General features: G+C 44.2%; 1 protein-coding gene across 4 annotated transcripts in view; it reads right to left on the reverse strand.

Moving 5' to 3' along the window:
• The window catches only part of NAV2 (neuron navigator 2), an 808,709-nt gene that overhangs the window by 207,463 nt on the left and 579,870 nt on the right, over positions 1–21,376 (reverse strand). For all 4 annotated transcript variants that reach the window (XM_011965412.1, XM_011965411.1, XM_011965410.1 and 1 more), the window contains 3 exons: positions 13,585–14,686; positions 8,137–8,249; positions 1,770–1,878 (listed from right to left, as the gene is read on the reverse strand). In XM_011965412.1, coding sequence (XP_011820802.1) covers positions 1,770–1,878; positions 8,137–8,249; positions 13,585–14,686 — 1,324 coding nt within the window. The remainder of the gene's footprint in view (positions 1–1,769; positions 1,879–8,136; positions 8,250–13,584; positions 14,687–21,376) is intronic.

Genomic DNA, 21,376 nt, shown 5'->3' on the forward strand with positions numbered 1-21,376 from the left:
GAAACTCCATCTCTACTAAAAATGCAAAAATTAGCTGGGCATGGTGGCACGCGCCTGTAGTCCCAGCTACTCAGGAGGTTGAGGCAGGAGAATCACTTGAACCCAGGAGGCGGAGGTTGCAGTGAGCCGAGATTGCGTCACGGCACTCCAGCCTGGCAACAGAGAGTGAGACTCCATCCCCCTCCCCCACCCCAAAAAAGAATTATCTTTCCATTCTGGGAAAGAAAATACTAGAAAATGCTGAGCTGATTAGGATGGGGCACGAAGGTTCCTGCTTGCCCATTCATTCTAGGATGTCGTATCACAGCCCTCTTTTCCTAGGGGTGGGATTCTCCACCCACCAGGAGTTCCTGATACCACATTTTACATCCTCAGCTCCCTCCCAACTGAGCAGTGGACACAGTTCTAATTTTGTAACCCTCTGAGGTTCACTTCCCCCAGACTTTTGCTTTTCACAGATTTCATCCAAAAAGTCTGGAAAGATTGGTAAATGCCTGGGCTTGAGTTCCCTCTTCAATCAAGTTACACGGACCAGAATCTGCCCAAGGATGAGCTCAATCTCTTGGCAGAGTCCGTCTTCCACTGTCTTCACAGCGCCGCAGTTTCTTGCAGCCCAGTCAAAACTATCATCTATACTTTCACAGGAAAACTGCAATTTCCTCACTGAGCAAAGAGAGTGAGATTCTTCCCTGCAGAAGAAACCACTGAAGTCTTCCCTCCTGTCATAATTACCATCCCACCGTGAAACTGCTATGCCAACATTAAGTCAGTGTCAGTGACGACGGTGGAAAGACGGATGTTTCACACTAATGGTAGAGTCACGAGATCCAATATCTGACTCCCTTCATTCAGATACCTAAAGGTTTAAGACGGTACCACCCCCAAACCCCCCAGTTTGCTCTCCTCTGGAAGAGCCAATTTGCTCCCTTAAGCTGTTTTTGTTTTCCTCTGATCTTGGAAGTGGCCTTATTTTTCTCGGATTGGACCCCTTGTTTTGGGCCTCAGTCCTATTGGAGATGGAACCCACAGTGGTTAACCCCAATCTGCCAAAACTGCTGACAGTGGAAGCCCTGTGGTTTCCTTGCCATAGCCATTTATCAAAGAAACTGAAATTGGAGAAGCAAAGGAGACTCTGTGGAAGCTCAGTGGGGACAACGAGAACTTTCCTTGACTTCCACATACTATAAAACCTCCTCCTGCCCAAATCACAAAGGACATCCCAGGGTTGCATCCTCTTCCTTGTTCAACAATGAAAGTACCTGATAAATGTTTCCAATATAATCCTAGATTTCATCCAACTAAATCAGAGTTTAAACACGATCATAAGTTTTTATAAATATTTCCTTACATGTTTTATGCACGTGCATGACTAACAATATTACAGAGTGCTGCATATCAGAAGAGTGGGTAGGAATTCAAGTTATTCAGTTTATCACACAGGTCAAATACAGTTCACCTGCTCATTTCAACAGCACCAGATAGTTTTAGAAAATGCAAGTAAAGTAAAATTTAAATAGAGCTGGTCTACAGTATCATTTGTTGAATGGATTTAGCAACCTTCTGCTTTTGGGAAAAATCTGTCTATACTAATTTTTGTTTCCTATAATTCTCTTCTGCATGTTGTATGGCATTCTTTGTGAATTCTGGCACATTTGGAAAGCGAGGCTATTGATCCATTATAACCAAATCGCTTTGCTAATGGTATGAACAAACACAGTAGAAAATTAACATACCAGCTAGTTCAGTAAAGTAATTCATACTGTAGATACCTGTGTGTAACCTGAGTTCCCCTTAAACTGGACATGGTTTCCTCCAAATTCTGCCGCAGATCAGCGATGTTCTTCACTGTCCGCAGCCGCCGAGCCTCAGGATCTTCCCCTGGAAAGATGAGGGTTAAGATTAGTTTAATTCTCTGACCAACCCTGAGCTTCATAAGGGCAGCATCCATGTCTGTGACCATAACTATACTCAGTATGTGCCTCGCTGTGGGTGCTTAATAAGGATTTGAGAATGAATGAATGATTGAATGGAAGTGTGAATGGAAACCCAAAGGAAGTGTGAAGTCCAAGGAGATTCTTCCTTCAGGTGTCTCCTTAAATAGGTGAAGTCTAGCGTGTGGGAGAAGCCAAGTGCCTAGTCTGAGATGTAAACACATTTCCACAGTGTCTCCAGCAGAGACACGCTCAGGTTAGGTCCGACCAGGTAGTCATTTTCTGCCCATGCAAAAATGAGTGGAGCATTTTGTTTGTTCACCTATTGGTGATATATGCAGCTATCTTAGGCCCTACTTTGCAAGAATAGCTTGCAGTAGCTAGAAGATCTGCACCTGTTAATCACAAATATTTATACAGAAAAAGATTGCTTTCTTCATTGTTAGATGTATTGTGTCACCTCAAATTCAAGCTCCTCTACTTACTGGCTGTGTGACTGTGGGGAAGGTGCTGGTCCTCTCTGTCCTTCAGATTTCACTTTTCTAAAAGGAACACAGTGGTAGTACTGACCTCAAAGGACATTTGTGGGGACAAACTGGGATCAAGCCGGGATTTCCCTTAGCACAGTGCTCACCATAAGCATTCAACACAAGCCAGCTGGTGCTCTAGAGCAGGGAGCCTTCAAGAAACAGCTGGGGGCCGGGCGCAGTGGCTCACGCCTATAATCCGAGCATTTTGGAAGCCAAAGCAGGTGGATCGCTTGGGCCCAGGAGTTCAAGACCAGCCTGGGCAACATGGCAAAACCCCGTCTGATGACATACACCTGTAGTGCCAGCTACTCTGGAGTCTAAGGTTGGACGATGTCTTTAGTTTAGGAGGCAGAGGTTGCAGTCAACCAAGATTGTGCCATTGCAATCCAGCCAGGGTAACAGAGAGTGAAGGGAGGAAGGGAGGAAGGGAGGAAGGGAGGAAGGGAGAAAGGGAGAAAGGAAGGGAAGGGAAGAAAGGAAAGAAGGAAATGAGGAAAGAAAGAAGAGAAAGAAAGACAAGAAGGCAAGAAGGCAAGCAAGCAAGCAAGCAAGCAAGCAAAGACAGACAGCCAGTCAGTCAGACAGAAAAGAAAGGAAAGAAAGAAAAGAAGAAAAGAAAGAAAGGGAAGGGAAGGGAGAAAGAAAAGAAAAGGAGAAAGGAAAAGTGAAAGGGAAGGAAAAGAAAAGAAAAATGGAAAGAAAAGAAAAGAAAGAAACAGCTGGGTTCCTCTTTGTTAGGACCACAGCCTTCCATTCCCTGGGCAAAACTTTCCAGAAGACACTTGGCTGAGCAGCATTTGAGCTGACCTGGCACTAGTGTACCATGAGAAATATGCCACACACAAGCTAGGACACAGCACAGTCTTGTTTTGGGTTCTCTGGCAATTCCATTTCATTTTTTTGAGACAGAGTCTTGCTCTGTCGCCCAGGCTAGAGTGCAGTGGCACGATCTCAGCTTACGGCAACATCCACCTCCTGGGTTCAAGCAATTCTTCCGCCTCAGCCTTCTGAGTAGCTGGGATTACAGGTGCCTGCCACCACACCTGGCTAATTTTTTTTTGTTTTGTTTTTAGTAGAGACGGGGTTTCACCGTGTTGGCCAGGCTGGTCTCGAACTCCTGACCTCAGGTGATCCTCCTGCCTTGGCCTCCCAAAGTGCTGGGATTATAGGCGTGAGTCACCGCACATGGCCTAGTTCCATTCATTTTAGCCTTACAATGGGAGGAGGAGAGGGACAATAACTATAATAATGATTAACAGAATTATACATTTTCTCACTCAGAGTAATTTTAGGGACAGCTGAGAAGACTGAAGAAGCACAAACATGGGTCTTTAAAAGCCTAGGACTATTTTCAAGTGTTGAGCAATATTTTCAAAGAAATCTCCATCTAGAACATAGCACAAGTGGAATTTGCATTAGACACGAAGCAGCAGCAAGTACAATTGACATCAGACACCAGGTTGAACTTCCAACAATTGTCATTAACAGGGGACTGGGCAGCTAAGAAATGTAATAGAATTAACTTTTCTTCTGAGATAGATGACAACTTCCTTAGGTTGTTCGTGGCATGGTGGTGCCTGGAGGCTGGGATGGAGTAAATAACATACTCATGATTTCATGGAGGAAATTTACTTGAAAATGCAAGTGCTTTCCAATTTCTCCTTCCACCTTTTAACCCAAGGAAATTTGGAAGGCATTTTTCTCTTATCTGAAAAGTGGCCAAACTTGCATTTCCCTCCCAGTGCTTTAAAATACATATATATGTATATGTTTTTAAACAAAAGCAAAGATGAATGTCTATTATACCTTCCCCTAATGACTTTGGAGGAATGTAACTGCATCTACCTTCTGGGCTATCAGTGAAATGTTTTACTGCCAATTTGGCCACATTTTATGTATATAAGCCTGCTAAAAAATATTCTTAGGTTAGCTCTAGACCCTTTAGAAAACATCAATTATGAGGCTAAATCTAGGCATAGGTTTACAAATTACCTCAACTAATTACCTTAACCACACACACACAAAATATAGTAACCATATTTACTTATCCATCACTCTATTAATGGTCTTAACCCACCATTAGAAATTCAACTATTCCTTTCCGGCAGTGACGACCTACCCACACGAGAACATGCCTCTCGCAAAGGATCTCCTTCATCCCTCCCCAGAGGAGGAGAAGAGGAAACACAAGAAGAAACGCCTGGTGCAGAGCCCCAGTTCCTACTTCATGGATGTGAAATGCCCAGGATGCTATAAAATCACCACGGTCTTTAGCCATGCACAAACGGTAGTCTTGTGTGTTGGCTGCTCCACTGTCCTCTGCCAGCCTACAGGAGGAAAAGCAAGGCTTACAGAAGGATGTTCCTTTAGGAGGAAGCAGCACTAAAGGCACTCTGAATCAAGATGAGTGGGAAACCATCTCAATAAACACGTTTTGGATAAAAAAGAAAGAAAGAAAGAAATTCAACTATTTTGTTTTATTTTTTAGAGACAGAGTCTTGCTCTGTTCCTCAGGCTGGAGTACAGTGCTGTGATCATAGCTCAATGCAGCCTCAAACTCCTGGGCTCAAGCAATCCTCCCACCTCACCCTCCCATGTAGCTAGGGCTGCAGGGATGCACCGCAATGCCTGGCTAATTTGTTTTCTTTGCAGAGACGGAGTCTTCTATGTTGCCCGGGCTAGTCGCAAACTCCTGGCCTCAAGCAATTCTCTCGCCTTGGCCTCCCAAAGTGCTGGGATTACAGGTATAGCCACTGCACCCAGACAGAAAGTCAAAGATCTTTGAGTTGGGGATGGTGTCTCATCTTTCCTTTTGGTAACCCCCACACAATTTATAGAGGTCTAAGAAATGTTTATTATGCAACACATGTTTGGTCAGTGTGCAGTTGAAGGAAAAGCATAGACTTCACATTTCCACAGATAAATATTTGAATTGTGGCAGTGCTGTGTATTAACCACTTGACCCTAGATCTCATTTGTAAAATGGACATAAAAGCCCTTTGCTAGAAGGGTTAGAGTGAGAGTCAGATGAGATGGCACACAGCACAAAATGAGGGTTCAGGAAATGTGAGTGTCCTGTTTTCCTCTTGTGGGTCCTGCTGGGAAATATTTGCCCTCCTCCAGGGCGCTACATCAGACCCCAAGGGTAATGTAAGAACACAAAACAGTAACCCACCTGACATGCTTAGGTGATCACATTCGGAACTGCCAATTATGCCTCCTCTGACAATGACCTGAATGTAGGGTTTACCCACTAACTCACAGCCTGAACACAATAAAAACACAATTGAGTTCCAGTGGAAACAGCTGGGAGCTCTCAGCTCATAGATTCTGAGAGGTCTTAAAAATTTAGTGTCTACCTGTAGCGATCTGGACTTTGCCAACGATGCTCAAGCCACTAGTCATGATTGGCAGAGCATCACATTGCGACCAAATATGACTGAGTTTGGAGGATATCAAGGTGTTACAAAAGGACCATGGAAAAAATCCAGGATTTTTACTTGGAAATAAAGAAACCTTAAGGGATATGTTACAACATGAAAAAGAATGAAAACTGTCTGGGGCTTCAGAAGGCTGAATTATATCTGGTGATTGGAAATGTAAGAATAAAGAACTCCATTAACTGATGAAGCCGTCAACAACAGCAAAAAAATAAAGGGCTGCCTTGTGAAGGAACAACATTTTGTCCAAGAAATATTTAAGCAGAGGCTGAAAGATAGTCACCAGCAAGCTTTAGAAGGAATTCATGAGCAGGATGATAAGCAGGTGTGTGTGATTCCTTCAATTCTATCATCCAAGATGCATTTTTCAACTATAATGCTCTATACATGATCACACACCATAGGAAAACCCACCCATTTGCATAAGTAAGGGAAAGAACCAAGCGATTGATCAAATAGTTATAAATGTCCATTTCTAAATAGTCCTACCATTCACTGTCATTTCAAAGGATTGGCTGTGGGTAAGTTAAATTCAACGTCATGCTATTTATTATTCAGTCTCTCCATAAAAAAATTCAACATAGTCACAAGTATGATTTCTACTGCTTGAATATAAAGACATGTCACCCTGATAAGGAATTTTCATTAGTGACCAACCCCATTTGATTTGACACCAAAGAGTGAATAGTCAAGCACTAGTGGCTGCACAAGTCTCTTCCCCAAAGCCAACTGACAGCATCTCAGGGTTTCTGAGTTCTTAAGGCTTGGTACAGTGGAGACATGGAGATAAAAAGAAAAATTAGGGGAAGATCACATACTGCAATCTGTCACTCTGAAATCTAAGTAATATTTGGAATATTCTGTGGCTCCTGCTTTTGCTTTTCCAATGTGGATTTTGCTGAGACTCAATGTCTGACAGGAATCCACACCACTCCACGGGCCACATATCTGAACCATGCTGGGATCTGAAGCGTTGGCCTCGTTCTTTTGATGTCTGCACGTCAGAACACAATCTGGAATGTACATGGAGACTTGAGCAGTCATCTGAACTCCACACCCTTCTCATTGCTGGTCCTTTTCCTATGCTATCCATGTACTCACATGCAAGAAAGCTACAAACCTCGAAGAGAAGGAAACAAAATCAATCCCAAATGTGGGGCCCGAATCATTCTAAGATGGATTGCTTACAAATGGCTTGAAGAATCTCTGCACCGTCTCTGCGCCCAGCCAGTGGAATCAGAAGAAAATAGATCACCCAGATCCTCTGAAATTAATTGTTGGGGCTAATTGTGAGATGGGTAAGGTTCAATCACTGGGCTACAGAGCAATTCCACAGCTGTAATGTGGCTATTAAAATGCTGTAGTCAGGGATATTCAGTTTAATAAACAGATTTTAAGCATGGATTCAGTTTTTAACTCGACTGTGGAAGTGGTAAGATATGAGAAGAGTGACACAGCCACTAATAAATCAATGGCTTACCACTCACTTCCCTGACTAGAAGTTGCTGCAGCATGGGACACAGAGTTGGGGAATGGGGAAAAGAGACAGAGAAGATGGCAGCTTGGAATCCACTGTAGTAAGAATACTAATTAAGGTGTGACTTTTCTTCTTTAATTAAGAATGTGACAGTATAGTGTCCATAAATAAATGCTTATAGAATTAACTATACGACGACTGTGGATTTTATGCTGTCATACAGTATAATGTTCTTGTAATCATCATTGTCTATGTTACAATTAAATAAAATTTACATTTCTTTTTTTGTTTCTGGTAAAAAGAAGCATGTTACAATTTTTCCCCCCAATTCATGTAGGACTCTAAGAACACATTTTAAATCAGTGCTTCTATACAGGAACGAAATCCACTATTCTAAATCTTGTTGAAAAGCAACTTTATCTGAAGAGTAAACAAGAAGATTCAAAGTTAAGTATCAGTGGAGTCCAGAGTCCCTAAATGAATAAAATTGAATATATCTTAAAAACAGGATTTGCACACCAGTAAGAGATTTGTTTACAATTCTGGGGAGGAGGGAAGAAACTGTAAGAGGGAGAGTAAAGGGAAGAAAAAGAAGAAGAAAAATAATAGGAAACAAAAAAGAAAGAAAGTTTGTTTAGCTCAAAGTCAATGCAACCATAACGCAACTTGTAATCAAGCTGGGTTCATGCTGTTCCAGCAGGTATTGCATGGAAGGCCTCATCACCAACAGACACAGATTTCTGGGGCTCCATACTCACCAGTGAGTTCTTCCAGAGCAGGCTGTCCAGTCTTGGTGAAGTGGCTGGGCTCCATGCTCACACCCGTTGAGCCTGACTCGGCGGTAACATTCCCTTCAGTGTCCGTCTGAGACCTTCACGCACAAACCAAAGCAGATATACTTGTCATGAGAGGCAACTACCACGTCTGGACCACTGTGGTCTAACCACAGCCCTCACCATTACCTCCTATAGCAAGAAGATAACAGAGCGGACGAGCGGACTGACGCTAAATAATTCATTAGCCGTATGTGGAGCAATGTCCTAAGAACAGAGAGAGCCACCGAACTGTAAAAGATAAACTTCTCATTGCCCAGATGGAGAGTCTGTAATCCCTCACTGGGGAATGCTTCTCTGAACCTCCCTCAGGATGCCAGGTCTAGCCAGACACACGCTGGAGGGTACTGGGTGGTTTGGATAATTTAACCTATGCCAAAGAACAACTTCTAAGTAACCAGCAACGCCAACAAGTCAAACATAAAGATGACTCTATTAACAGCACCCCCACCCCAAAATCATCCTGACATGGTTTTCTCTATAAAGGTGACCATAAAACCAGTTGGAAGTGGGTGCCAAGCAGGTGTGTTTGCCCTCCAGGTCTCTGATTCAGAGCTCAGTTCTTCTGACATGAAAGGTCTCCTTGATCATTATTTCAACACTCAACTGAAATCTGTACTTCCCCAAACCCTCTCCATGCCCTTATTTGTCAAGCAAATTGAAGCAACGGCTTCATGCAATGTTTTCTTGTCACAGCTACCTCTGCTCATTCAGGCATGGCATGTAAATGCATAATTACACTCAGATGCATGACCCTGCATGTAACATTATTAACGCACTGGCATCCTGAACTAATTCAACCGATTTTACTATCTGTGAGGAAAACGTTTGCCAAGAATGAGAATGGACGATGGGGGATGTACTGATAAACCTCAAGTCATCCAACCGTTCTTCCCTCCTTTCTTCTTCCTACTGAGGCCATTGTTCTCAATTCTGTTATATTTGCCTTTAAAGGATTTCATAATGCCTGTGCTCCTTTCACTTCCAGCCAGGGTCCAAGCCCTCTTCATTTCTACTGAGGCCTTAAGAGTGCTTTGAAACAGGTACCTCACACCTAGAGGTTGCAAATGGCAGCCCAGTATGGAAACCAGCCCAATTTATTCCTACTGGCCTGCATAATATTTTAAAGTTTTAAAATTAGTTCAACATTTAAAAATTGGGATATTTCACAATAAATATCTGGATTTCTGCCTTCGTCCAGTAAAAACAATAAAGCCTGGGAGAGACAGAGCCTTATGTTACTGTAGATCGCCACCTGCTGGTGCCAAGTGGTGGCTGCACCCTCTAAAGAGGTGTGGCTCCCTCTGCCACAGCCTCGCTCACCCTGAGTCACCCATCTAGATGACCATTTAGAGGCCAATTAGGCAGCTGAATCTGTGATCTCCATTCTACACTCTTCCTAAGTTTGGTCTACTCCCCACACGATTCTTCACTGACTTCTGTAAAACTTACGTGATGACATCACCGTCTTCAGTGGTTTCCATTACCACAGAACAAGGTCTGAACTCCTTATCGTGGTAGACGATGGCCACCTTCTTCCTTTATTTCCAGCCCCATCACCTGCCTTTCTAACCCTTTACATACAGCTCTACTATGCTCCGCCCACATGTGGCTTCTGTCCACATGCCTTTAACAGGTTTATCTTTGTAGTAACTGCAACCTCTCTGCCTAAAGGCCCTTCTCCTCCTTCCTTAGTTCACTCCTAATCTGTCTTTAAGATGCAGCTTCCATGTCATCTTTGCCTGACAGCCTTCCTTGACTCCTTGCCAGGAGTTCCTTTAGCACTCTCCTTATTCTCTTGTTGGCTAAAATGTGATCCTATAGCACTCTCCTTATTCTCCTGTTGGCTAAAATGTGATCTAATAAGTAAATCTTTCCTCAATTAGATTGAGAGCTCTCCAGAGGCAAAGGTTAGTTCAAGTTCATATGCTGCACAGGCAACACAAGAAGGGCGTGTTGACTGGATAAATAAGAAATGTTTAAGTCTCAGAAGATGCTAGGTACTAGAAGGAACATTAGACTTGGAAGTCTAAATATTTGACTAGCTCCAGGTCTAAGATCTGTAACTTGTTAGCATGCAAATTTGAGTTAAGTCACTTCACCTCTTTGAATCTCAGCATCCTCATCTGTACAATGGGGATAATAATAGCAACCTCCTCTGGTTCTATAAAAATCAAAGGTATGTGACACACAACTCTTAGTAAACTATAAAGTGATAGAGGGGTCTACTGTACTTCTGAATTGATAAATATAATTCATTCTGAGTGATTTTTTAAAAAATGACCCATCTTCCCTTTACTCCTTGGTAACAACTTTAACATGGAGAGGTTTTGCTGGGGGGAGCAATTATAAGTTATATATAGTGGACCATAAGCTTGAGGGAGAGAATGTTAGAGCAGAAAAGGAGAATAAACTAATTTATAGAATCTAATCTAATCCAAACTTCTCACTTTCCAGATGAAGACAATGAAGATAAAGTGATTTAGAGTCAAGACTGGTGGTTAAGAGCCTGGTCTCACTAGTTAGACAGACTTGGCTTTTTGTTTGTTTGTTTTTGAGACAGAGTCTCGTTCTGTTGCCTAGGCTGGTGTGCAATGGCGTGATCATGGCTCACTGCAACCTCCGCTTCCCAGGTTCAAGGGATTCTCATGCCTCAGCGTCCTGAGTAGTTGGGACTACTGGTGTGTGCCACCTCGCCAGGCTAATTTTTGTATTTTTAGTAGAGATAGGGTTTCACCATGTTCGCCAGGCTGGTCTTGAACTCCTGACCTCAAGTGATCCACCCACCTTGACCTTCCAAAGTGCTGGGATTTCAGGTGTGAGCCACCATGCCCAGTCCACACTTGGTTTTAAACATGAGCTCCTCTAGTCTAATTCTGTGACTTGGGGCAAATTGTGTAATTTACCCCTAAGCTGCTAGCTCATGGAGGTGTGGGAAGAATGAAGTGAGCTAAGAGGTAGAAAGCCCTTAGCAGACTCTCTGCCCACACTCGATCAATAACTGTTCCTTCAGCTGGTACCCAAGACCTCAGAAGGAACGAAGGGCTGATAAAGGACAAGGCCCAGGTGTCCTGATTTCTATCCTGGTGCTCTTGGTTCCAGCGTCACTTCCCAGACTCCCCTAAAGATGAAGGCACCTCAGAGGGGACAGAAGGACGTTACCCAGAGCGGGTATTAACATAAAAACGGGGCTAGTCAGATCCCGATCCACATCCTAGACATTTTCCTCTTCCTCCTCTTTGTCAGACTTTTGCTCTTTATCATTAAGACTTTTCTTCTGATAGAAAACCTTGAAATAAAAAGAGGTTATATGTTTTATAATCTTTCAAATTATAGCGAACAACAAAAAAAGAAGGAATGGGATTGATGGTGATCAAAGACTGTCATATTTTAATTTTGAAAATGCAAATACAGAATCTGTGAATCTTGAATATGTATTACCTCAAGACTAATAATGCTACTGGAATTATAAAAATTTCATGTGGAGCTATTCAGTTGCCTCCATACTTCAGAGAACAATTGTATTAAAAGCAGTTCATGGCTGGGCGCAGTGGCTCATGGCTGTAATCCTAGCACTGAGCTCAGGAGTTCAAGACCAGCCTGGGCAACATGGTGAAATCCTTTCTCTATTAAAATTAAAAAAAAAAAAAGTAGCCGGGTGTGGTGGCATGCACCTGTAGCCCCAGCTGAGGCATGAGAATTGTTTGAACCTGGGAGGTGGAGGTTGCAGTGAGCCGAGATGGTGCCACTGCACTCCAGCCTTGGCGATAGAGCGACACTCCATCTCAAAAAAAAAAAAACCACAAAAAACAAAAACAAAACAAAAGCCATGTGTGTAGACCAGCTGAGTCATTATCTAAGCCCTGGTGCTCTTCTCAGGATTGTGAGCTGAGCTGATGACTTAATTCAATAAAGTGAGACCTTCTCCCAATTAAAAAGATCAGCACGACCCTCACTGAAGGAGAATGCAAGCAGAATAAAAGGAAGGAGCACAATGCCTGACATTCTTTTGATGGCCTAGTGCTGGCTGGCTTTCCTTTGAAAGCACTTAAGCCAGTCCCTCCACCAGCTATTGGCAGGAACTGTAACAGAGCCCACTAGAACACAGCTCAGGAGGAAAGAGGGAATATCACATTCTTTGGGGAATCACACAAACATAGCAAGCTGAGAGTCTGGGCATGCACCTATGCACCTGAACAGGTATATAAATACATGTATGCATATGTGCCTTTGCATTTCATGTATGAATGTATACTTGTGTTCATACTTATATGTGACTTTTAATGTGTGTCCACATGTATGGCGGTATGAGTGTGAGTGTACAGTTGTGCATCTGTATGCACTTGAGTTACAACCACAAAACATGTGTCTAGAATGTGACACTTGATCATTAATCCTCTTTTGTGTGTACGAGTATTAGTTATCCAATTGTGCAGCGTGGCCAAATGCACTGCTCATCTCCAGCACAAGACGGAGTTGGGCACTGTCAGTGAGAGCTCTGGGAATTATAAGAACTTTAAGGGCAGGGGCTGGGGAGCTTCCATCTGCCTGGAGTGGACTCATCCACGTGTATGACACGGCCCCTGGAGCTCGCGTGCCGCATTCAGTAAGGGGCGTGAGCAACAAGCTATGTCGCTGCCCAGAATCACACAGAGCAGCAGCACCACAGTGTGGACTGGCTCCACACAGTCTCTCACGGTCCTGAGGATGTGCCGTCAAAGAGAAAGGGGCTGGGGGACAGATAAGGACAGAAGGATCCGTCCATCACCACAAACACCCAGGCTTATCTCCTCAGAACATGAGCTCTTCTGTTCTTCTAGAACCGGCCCCTTCCCTACCATTACTCTTCTCCCCCATGTCCCTCTCCCTTCAGAAAGCCCCAGCATGCAGCAGGGACTGCGAGGATCTGAATGTTCAAGGCAATCTCTGCTATAAGAAATCTTAGTTATTGAGCCAGGTGTTTATTATTTTATTTATTTTTTAAATATGTTGGGATGTGTTAGGACTAATGCTGGGGCCTGTAGGGTGACACCAAACCACCCCCACCCTCATATTTAGGCCTTCATGCTTTCTGCTTAGGGAAGCTGCTGCTACAAGGCCTGGGGTCCCCATATTCCTATGCGTCCTGGGATCAGCTCACATTTTACTTCCCTTCTTCAGCTTTCTCTGTTCCTCCCCCAACCTGTGCTGTATGAACTGCTCCCTGGAGCACATTGTGTCTGCTTCTCTTAGGAGCTTATCACGTGGTTTCTTAGCTATTGACTTACATATTCCTGGAGCACAGTCTAGCTCCTGCCCTCACACACCTGCAATCCACTAGATAGGATCTTCTACCCAACGTCCCAGGCAGCACAGGTGGGCGGCAGCTCCTACCTGTACAGGAAAGGTGCGACCGTGGCAGTGTTGGGATGGTTGTATTGCTGCTGGGGCTGAGGTAGCTGAACACTGACGGTATTGCTTCCTGTGGTCTGGGTGGTCCCGATGGACCCACTGACGGTCTGGCTGCTGATGCTGTGGTTCAGGGTGGTCCCTCCTGGGCCTTTTCCTTCTGAGGACGCCAGGCTGGAAGAGGAACTGGAGTGTCTGCCGTCCAGCTGGGGCTTCTGCTGGGGGAGCCCTGAACTCGGCTTCCCACTCCGGCTCCGCTCCCCTTCCTTGGAAGGCGCTGGGGCACTTGGGGATTTCCCGGGCATGCTCTTCATTCCTGGTTTTGGTATTCCACTGTGGGAAGGGGCCATGGGCTCCTTCTTGGCACTGTTGAGCTTCCCCCCTTTGGGGATGAAGCTGGCGATCTTGGAGGACTTTTTTGGCATCTCGGGCAAGGCTGCTCCACTGGGGTCTTCTTTTGGCTCCTCCTTAAGGTCCAGCCTCTCTGTCACAGAGGCTCTCTTGGCAAGGTCCTTGCTTTTCTCCTTATCCTTCTCCCGCTGTTGTTTCTCCTTCTCTTTCTCATTGCCTTTCGGAGAACTCTTCTTGTTGGTCAGCGCCCGGCTAAAAGTCCTCTGGGCAATGCCCTTGAGTGCAATCTTAGGGCTGCTGGAAGCAGGGCCCACGGTGGTGAGCATGCGACTGGCGGCCTCCAGCTCCTCGCTCTCTTCGAAGCTGGGCAGAGTCTCCAGCCGCTCACAGCTTGTGTCCCGGGACCCCGGGCCCTCACCTGCCTTTGAGCCCCCTTTACTGTTGAAAAGTTTCAGCTTTTCCAGCATGGACTTCTGATTGTTGGGGGCTGGCTTCATGGCTTCAGGTGTGGGCCTGGGAGCCTCAGGCCCAGGAGACTTGACTGAGAGCATGGATACCGTGGCACTGTGCTTCACGCTGAGGGATTTGCTGCGCCAAGGCTTGGTGGCTGCACCGGGCTGCGGGATGGCCGAAGAGGTGCTATAATTCGTAGGGGTGGAGCTGCTGCCGCTCTCCAAGGAAGCAGGTGCATTGTCACTCATTCCGGGGTGGGAGGAGGCTGAGCTTGCCAAAGGCTCTGCAGAGACAGAAGAGAGGAGGCCTGAGTCACACCTGTTGACCTGCACTGAAGATCAGGGAGGGTCAGCCATGGCCACACAACCAATCACTCCCAACCCAAATGCTGTATAGCTCCATTGCCCACTTTGTGGATTATCTGTGGTTAGGTTTTAATTCCTGGCTTGACTTCCTCCTGCTTTCCGTAGGGCACAGTTCACATCCCCCCGACCCCATCACATTTTGGTGGCATGTGCCACGCAAATGTATGAGGGTCTTAACAAATCTTAACAGATACCTGCACCATTAATATAGCCAGTGCAGGAAAGAGTAGGAAATACCTACCGTTTTCAATTATTCATCCCATAGTCTGTTTCCCAATTATGGGGAAGAATCAAGAATTATCCAACTTTAAGCAAACAATGTATCAGAGACACTAAAATACAACAATTACAAAAACAGAAAAGGAGGAGAAACCATGTAGAATCTTTAAAAAAGAATAATTACACACAAAAGTTGTTAATGCCTATTAAAGCATGTAAGTTTTTCCTATGCTGGCACTTTTAAAAAGCTGCAAATGGCTGGGTGCACTGGCTCACACCTGTAATCCCAATACTTTGGAAGGCCAAGGCGGGCGGATTACCTGAGGTCAGGAATTCAAGACCAGCCTGGTCAACATGGTGAAACCCAATCTCTTCTAAAAATACAAAAATCAGCTGGGCGTGGTAGAGCATGCCCGTAATCCCAGCTACTCGGGAGGCTGAGGCAAGAGAAGTGCTTGAACCTGGGAGGCAGAGCTTGCAGTGAGCTAAGATCACGCCACAGCACTCCAGCCTGGGCAAAAAGAGTGAGACTGTCTCAAAACAAAAAAAACAAAAAAACAAAAACAAAAAAAACAACAAAAAAAGTTGCAAACATGGTTCAGGTTTGACTTAAAAACAAAAAGACTTTTTTTTTTTTTTTTTTTTTTCTCTCTTTAGAGTGTAATCTATGCACATGGCTCCACTGTGGGCAAGAAAACACACAGGTTATCTGAAAGTCGAGGTTTCCCCTTGGCTCTCAGTGAGTATTTCCCTGGCCAGACTCTTTTCTCAGAAAAGCCTCAAAATATTTCCAAACTGGAGCCAGAATCGTTCTAGTGAGGGCAGGCTCCAAACTAACGGCTAGTCACCAAGGTGGCCAATGTGACAGAAATGGAAACTGCAGCACCCTTCTTCCGTCAGTGCCCGGGATGATGCAGCCTCTCTCTCAAGGAAGGACAGCTGTTGGAGAGAAAGTGCCAGGCAAGGCACGTCTCCAATGGGCCCTGTGCCCACACCCACCCATACCCCATGCCCAGTGTGCACAGCAGACAGGACACACCCCTTCAGCCCCCCCAAAAGCACCTCTGCATCTGCAAAGTCACAATGACATGACTTACCTAGCAGCAGCCACTTTCTCCTGCAATGATTCCCTAGGAAAAATCCTCCAACCGGAGAGGCTGCCCTTCCAATTGTCACAAGTGTTTTCGGTTAAACTGCTCATGTTTCTAATTAACTTTTGTCATCCACAACTATTCCAGTGCCCAGAAGCCTGGCGGGATTAACGGCTGCTTCTTCTGCCTTTTTTTTTTTTTTTTTTAATACCTATGTTCCACTGCCTTCTAGCAACAGAGTAAACTGTATATAGAGCGGCTTATTATGATTTAAAAGTCAACGGCTGCTAAAGCCGAGTGAAGGCAGCCCCTGTGTGGGGCGTGAGCACCGTGCCGTGAGAGCTCACAGCAGAGGAACTGCCTCCTTTCACTCTCAGCTGCTCGGGGAAGCCACAGCTCCAGGGTGATCCAAAGCAGACCTCCCAATGTTTTAAAACACATATATCTTCCTGACTTACTGGGGATTTGGGTTTGGAGGGAGGGTGCCTCACAATCCTCCCTAACAAAACTCAAGGGGTGTTGTTGGATCTTTTCCTGGGGAGAGCCAGAGACTGGCTTGGAATCAGGCTCAGAGAACCTACCCACACTGCCGGCCTGTTAGAAGGTTGCTACGGGCTTGACGCTGCCCATAGGTGGCCTGCTCGGTATCAGGAGGCTCAGTGCTCAGCACATTGTGAAAAGGGGTTCCTGTGCCTATTTTAAGAGTGAGGAAACTGAGACTTAGGTAGGGCTAAAGAATAATTCTAAATTACACAGCCAGAAATGCAGAGATCTGGGATTTGAACTCAGGTCTCCTGACATGGTATCATACCTACCTCCTTTGATGAAAAATACACGTAAACAGCCACTTAAACATCAAGAGCACTTTTAGGAACTGCCCTTTCTACTAGCTTATGTATGTTCATGACATCCATGGTGGGGTACAAACCAACCCTGCCATTTGAAATGAAGCAGCCTACATCACAGAGGATGGCTCTCTGGCTGAAATAATAGTGAATCCACCAATCCTGAGTACCACTCCTCCTAGGAAAACTGTCTTTCCCTTCACCTGAACTCAGATCTGGGGCAGATGTAAAGTTTTCATTCATTCATCCAATATATCCATTCATATCTATCTATTCATTCAATGAGCTCCTAATATGTGTCAGATACTGTTTTAGGTACTTGGGATCCATCTATGAAAAACCAGAAATCTCTGCCTTTATAGAGTTCACATTTTAGCAAGAAGGAGCAGATAATAAATTTAATTAAATAAACTATATTATTTGTTAAAAATTAGTGCTAAAGAAAAGGATGGGGGATTTAGGGGCAGGTTGTAACACTGTCCTTATAGGAACTACAAGATCATGTTCAAAGGTATGTTCCTCTTTCCTAAAGAAGTTTTAGGCATAGTCCCCATCTGTGTCTGGATCAATGTGATCTTGCTACTTGGAACTACTCTGAGGCTTGCTCAGAAATGGACGTCTCTACTATCATTTCTATTTTTTTTTTTAACACTAACAATCACAGCTAGAAATCAACCAACTACGTAGCTAATAACTGACCAAGAAGAAAACAGATACTTGGCTTGTCTTGGTGAAACAGCCATCTGAGACCCTCAGGCCTGGTTTATATCACAAGGCATTTTCCCCTACTGTGTGCTTCACTAGGATTCTGTCCATACCTCTTCCATAGGATGATTTTGGAGGACCAGCTACTTTATACAACGCTCTGGGAACACAGAGTTGAATAAAGCTCCTGCCCTCTAGGAACCCACTGTCTCAGGGTGCAATGGACTTCAAAACAAATCACGAAAACAGTATAAAAAGTGGTAGAGGGCTCTACGAGGTGCTATGAGAAGCGGAGAATTAGCAGCCTCTAGTAATTCTCCCTGAAGAGTTTGAGAAAACTTCCTGGAGAAGTGATCCTTGTGTTATTACGTGGTGCTTCTGCTAAAGGTCGGTTATTCCCCTGGTCTGGGATTTCCTCCAGGACAGAGACTCCCCTCCCTGACTCATCTTTGTGTCCTAAAACCTGCTGGAGCATAAAGATACTTAGCAACTGGCTTCTGAATTGCTGGTTGATAATTTTGACATTTGCAAGTCATATTTAAGGCCACAGAGATGTGGGATATGTGATGAGTCTTTAGGGTTTTATTAAAACTCTTCAGCCTACACTCAGGAAAAAATTCAGATTAAAACTCAGAGAATCAGAATTTCTATGTGGTATTTGGGCTCCTCTGGTTATTAAGCCATGGGGCATTTCAAGGCTACTCATTACAACTACAAAAGGTAGCACCTGGGTATGATTCTGAATTTGGTTTCTAGAGCAGTCTTGAGTGGGGCTAGAAAGGGGGCATTAGGGCATCTGAGGACCACGTCATCAATATTCTACACTCATGTCACAGTCAGAAGTCCCCTATGTCATGAAGGATATGTCAGGTCATGAGTGGTCTTGTACAAAGTAACTTGATACATTTCTATCATTCCTAGGATATCATACCAGTGATCTCAAAGCTTGGCTAAGTGGCTGTTTGGGGCCTGTTCCTCTCTCTGTCCATTTTTCTTTTCTTTCTTTCTTTTTTGTTTTTTGAGATGGAATCTCACTCTGTCACCCAGGCTGGAGTGCAGCGGCTTGATCTCGGCTCACTGCAACCTCCACTTCCTGGGCTCAAGTGATTCTCCAGCTTCAGCCTTACAGATGAGTGCCACCAACACCTGGTTAATTTCTGTGTGTGTGTGTGTGTGTGTGTGTGTGTGTGTGTGTGTGTGTTTGTAGAGATGGAGTTTCACCATGTTGCCCAAGCTGGTCTCGGACTCCTGAGCTCAAGAGATCTACCCACCTCAGCCTCCCAAAGTGCTGGGATTACAGGTGTGAGCCACCGCACCTGGCCTTCTTTGTCCATTTCTAATCCTGGGGTCCTATGACTCCTACCATGAAGCTTTCCTCAACAGGATTCTCAGACAGTAAGCTAAACAAAGAGGAGGTGCAGGTGGGTAGGCTGGACCTCGAACTTTGTCCCCAACTCATGGCATGATCCTAGATATGCCATTTTGCCTCTCTTGGCTTCAGTTGCCCCATTTGTTAGAAAGAGGATGAGCTATTTCTCTAGTGTTCTTTTAGCCTTGTTTCTATTCAAATCTGGACAAGCCTCTGAGAGGCCCTCTGCGGCTGGGTGATTTCCAATCTTGATGGAGAAAACTGGCTGGGTCAAGGTATGGTCAACATTAGATGAGCTGCTTGTGAATTCAGAAATGCTAGTATCCTATGAAAACTAGTTTCGGGGAAGGGGGTGGGATGAGTTCTTCAAAATGAAAAGCACTTATTTCCCTGATAACTAACAACTTTTGTTATTTTCCTCAAATATCTGAACCTTTGTTAAAGCAAAGGAACCTAAGGGGGAAAAAGAAAAGCATAAAAGAATGTTTTGAACATCTGTATCCCCCAAATGATGACATGTGGGCCACTGAAGTGGATGAGATTGTTTTGGATGGCACATGAGTATTTTTATATTTTAAAAGTCATATTTTCATTGCTTATTAGATGTATTAGAAAATCATAACTAGCCGTATATAAATTAACAGTTTCATGGATATTAAATATAGATTTAAAATTTGAGCTCGTTCAAGGAAAATACGAAATAGAAAACACAAGCGGCTCACAGATTTGGCAAAAATCATGCAGAAAGTTTGTGAAAGACTGAAGTGGGAGAAACACTGTTACATTAAATCAAGATACACTCATATTAAATGTGTTCTTCTGAAACACGTAATCAACCAAATAGAAATCAAACCAGAAGGCTCAAATAAGGATTAGGTTCAAAACGAACCTGAAATGGTTAGTTTTTAGATCTTTATTTATTTCTATGTATTTGTCTAGTATGTGATATTTTGCCAGTTCTGGCAACATGACCAGGCCTTGTTGAGCCAAAGATAATTTTAAAATAGTAGCTGTGACAATTTTTGACCACATAGTAAAAACATGGTAAGAATGATATATTGCCATCCAATAAACAGCCACTTCTCCACATGTTAAACTGAAAAATATCAAGATATACTCTTATTATGTACAATAAACTCTGATATATGCTACTGTAGTCTGTTCTAAAATGCTGATTGGAGAGCCCTTAAACAGGTCTTTTTTTTTTTTTTTTTTTTTTAAGACGTAGTTTTGCTCTGTTGCCCAGGCTGGAGTGCACTGGTGCGATCTCGGCTCACTGCTGGAACCACAGGCACATACCACCACACCTGGCTATTTTATTTATCTTATTTTATGATTTTTATTTTGAGACAGAGTTTCACTCTTGTTGCCCAGGCTGGAATGCAATGGTGCAAACTCAACTCACTGCAATCTCCACCACCCGGGTGCAGGCAATTCTGCTGCCTCAGCCTCCCGAGTAGCTGGGATTACAGGTGCCTGACACCATGCCCGGCTAATTTTTGTATTTTTAGTAGAGATGGGGTTTCACCATGTTGGCCAGGCTGGTCTGGAACTCCTGACTGCAGGTGATCCTCCCAGCTTGGCCTCCCAAAGTGCTGGGATTACAGGCGTGAGCCACCGTTCCTGGAGCTTAAACAGGTCTTATGCCCCACTAGTGGGCTGTGCCCTGCAGTTGGAACACCTCAGTTCTAAAAGACCAGCTTACAGGATTGGTCCACCACCAACTGACAAACCACTGCAAGAAGGAAAAGTCTCATTTGAAACACCGCAGACAGGATGCCTTTGAAGAAAAGGAACTTTTTTTTCTTGGAGTTTAGAGAGAGCATTAATCCTCCGGTGGGGAGGGAAAAAGTTTGGTTTGGTTTTTCTGGCAACCAGCCTTAATCTTCCCTGACAGGAACCAAAATGCTTTCTAAATGAAAATACTGTTCAAAGCAGATAAATAAACCACTTCTTCTTCTCTCCTTCAGTGAGGGCGGACACTGGCCCCAGGTCTCTCCTGTCCCCAGCTTTTCAGTTAGGGAGACGTTGGTGGTCTGGTCCTGATGCCAACAGGCACTCAGGGAGAGTGTCCTGTTGAGCTCAGCTCCTGTCACCGCTACTGTGATTTTTAAATCTGCCCTGGGGAGGTTTCTAGCCTAAATCCTCTCCCAAGTCCTTGGAGAACAGGCCTTATAATTGGGTGTGGGAAAATGTTTGCAATTTCCTATAATTCGTCAAGGTGTCAATCTTGAGTATTCAAATTGGTTAGTATAATTGAAACAAGTTTTATTTTTATTTTTATTTTTATTTTTTAAGTGTATTGACTCCAGTCACATGAGCTAGAGACTGTTTTCAGAGTCACCCTGGTCAGTTCTTTTTTTTTTTTTTTTTTTTTTT

Source organism: Mandrillus leucophaeus, unplaced genomic scaffold, assembly GCF_000951045.1.
Source record: "Mandrillus leucophaeus isolate KB7577 unplaced genomic scaffold, Mleu.le_1.0 Scaffold723, whole genome shotgun sequence".
NCBI lineage: Eukaryota > Metazoa > Chordata > Mammalia > Primates > Cercopithecidae > Mandrillus > Mandrillus leucophaeus.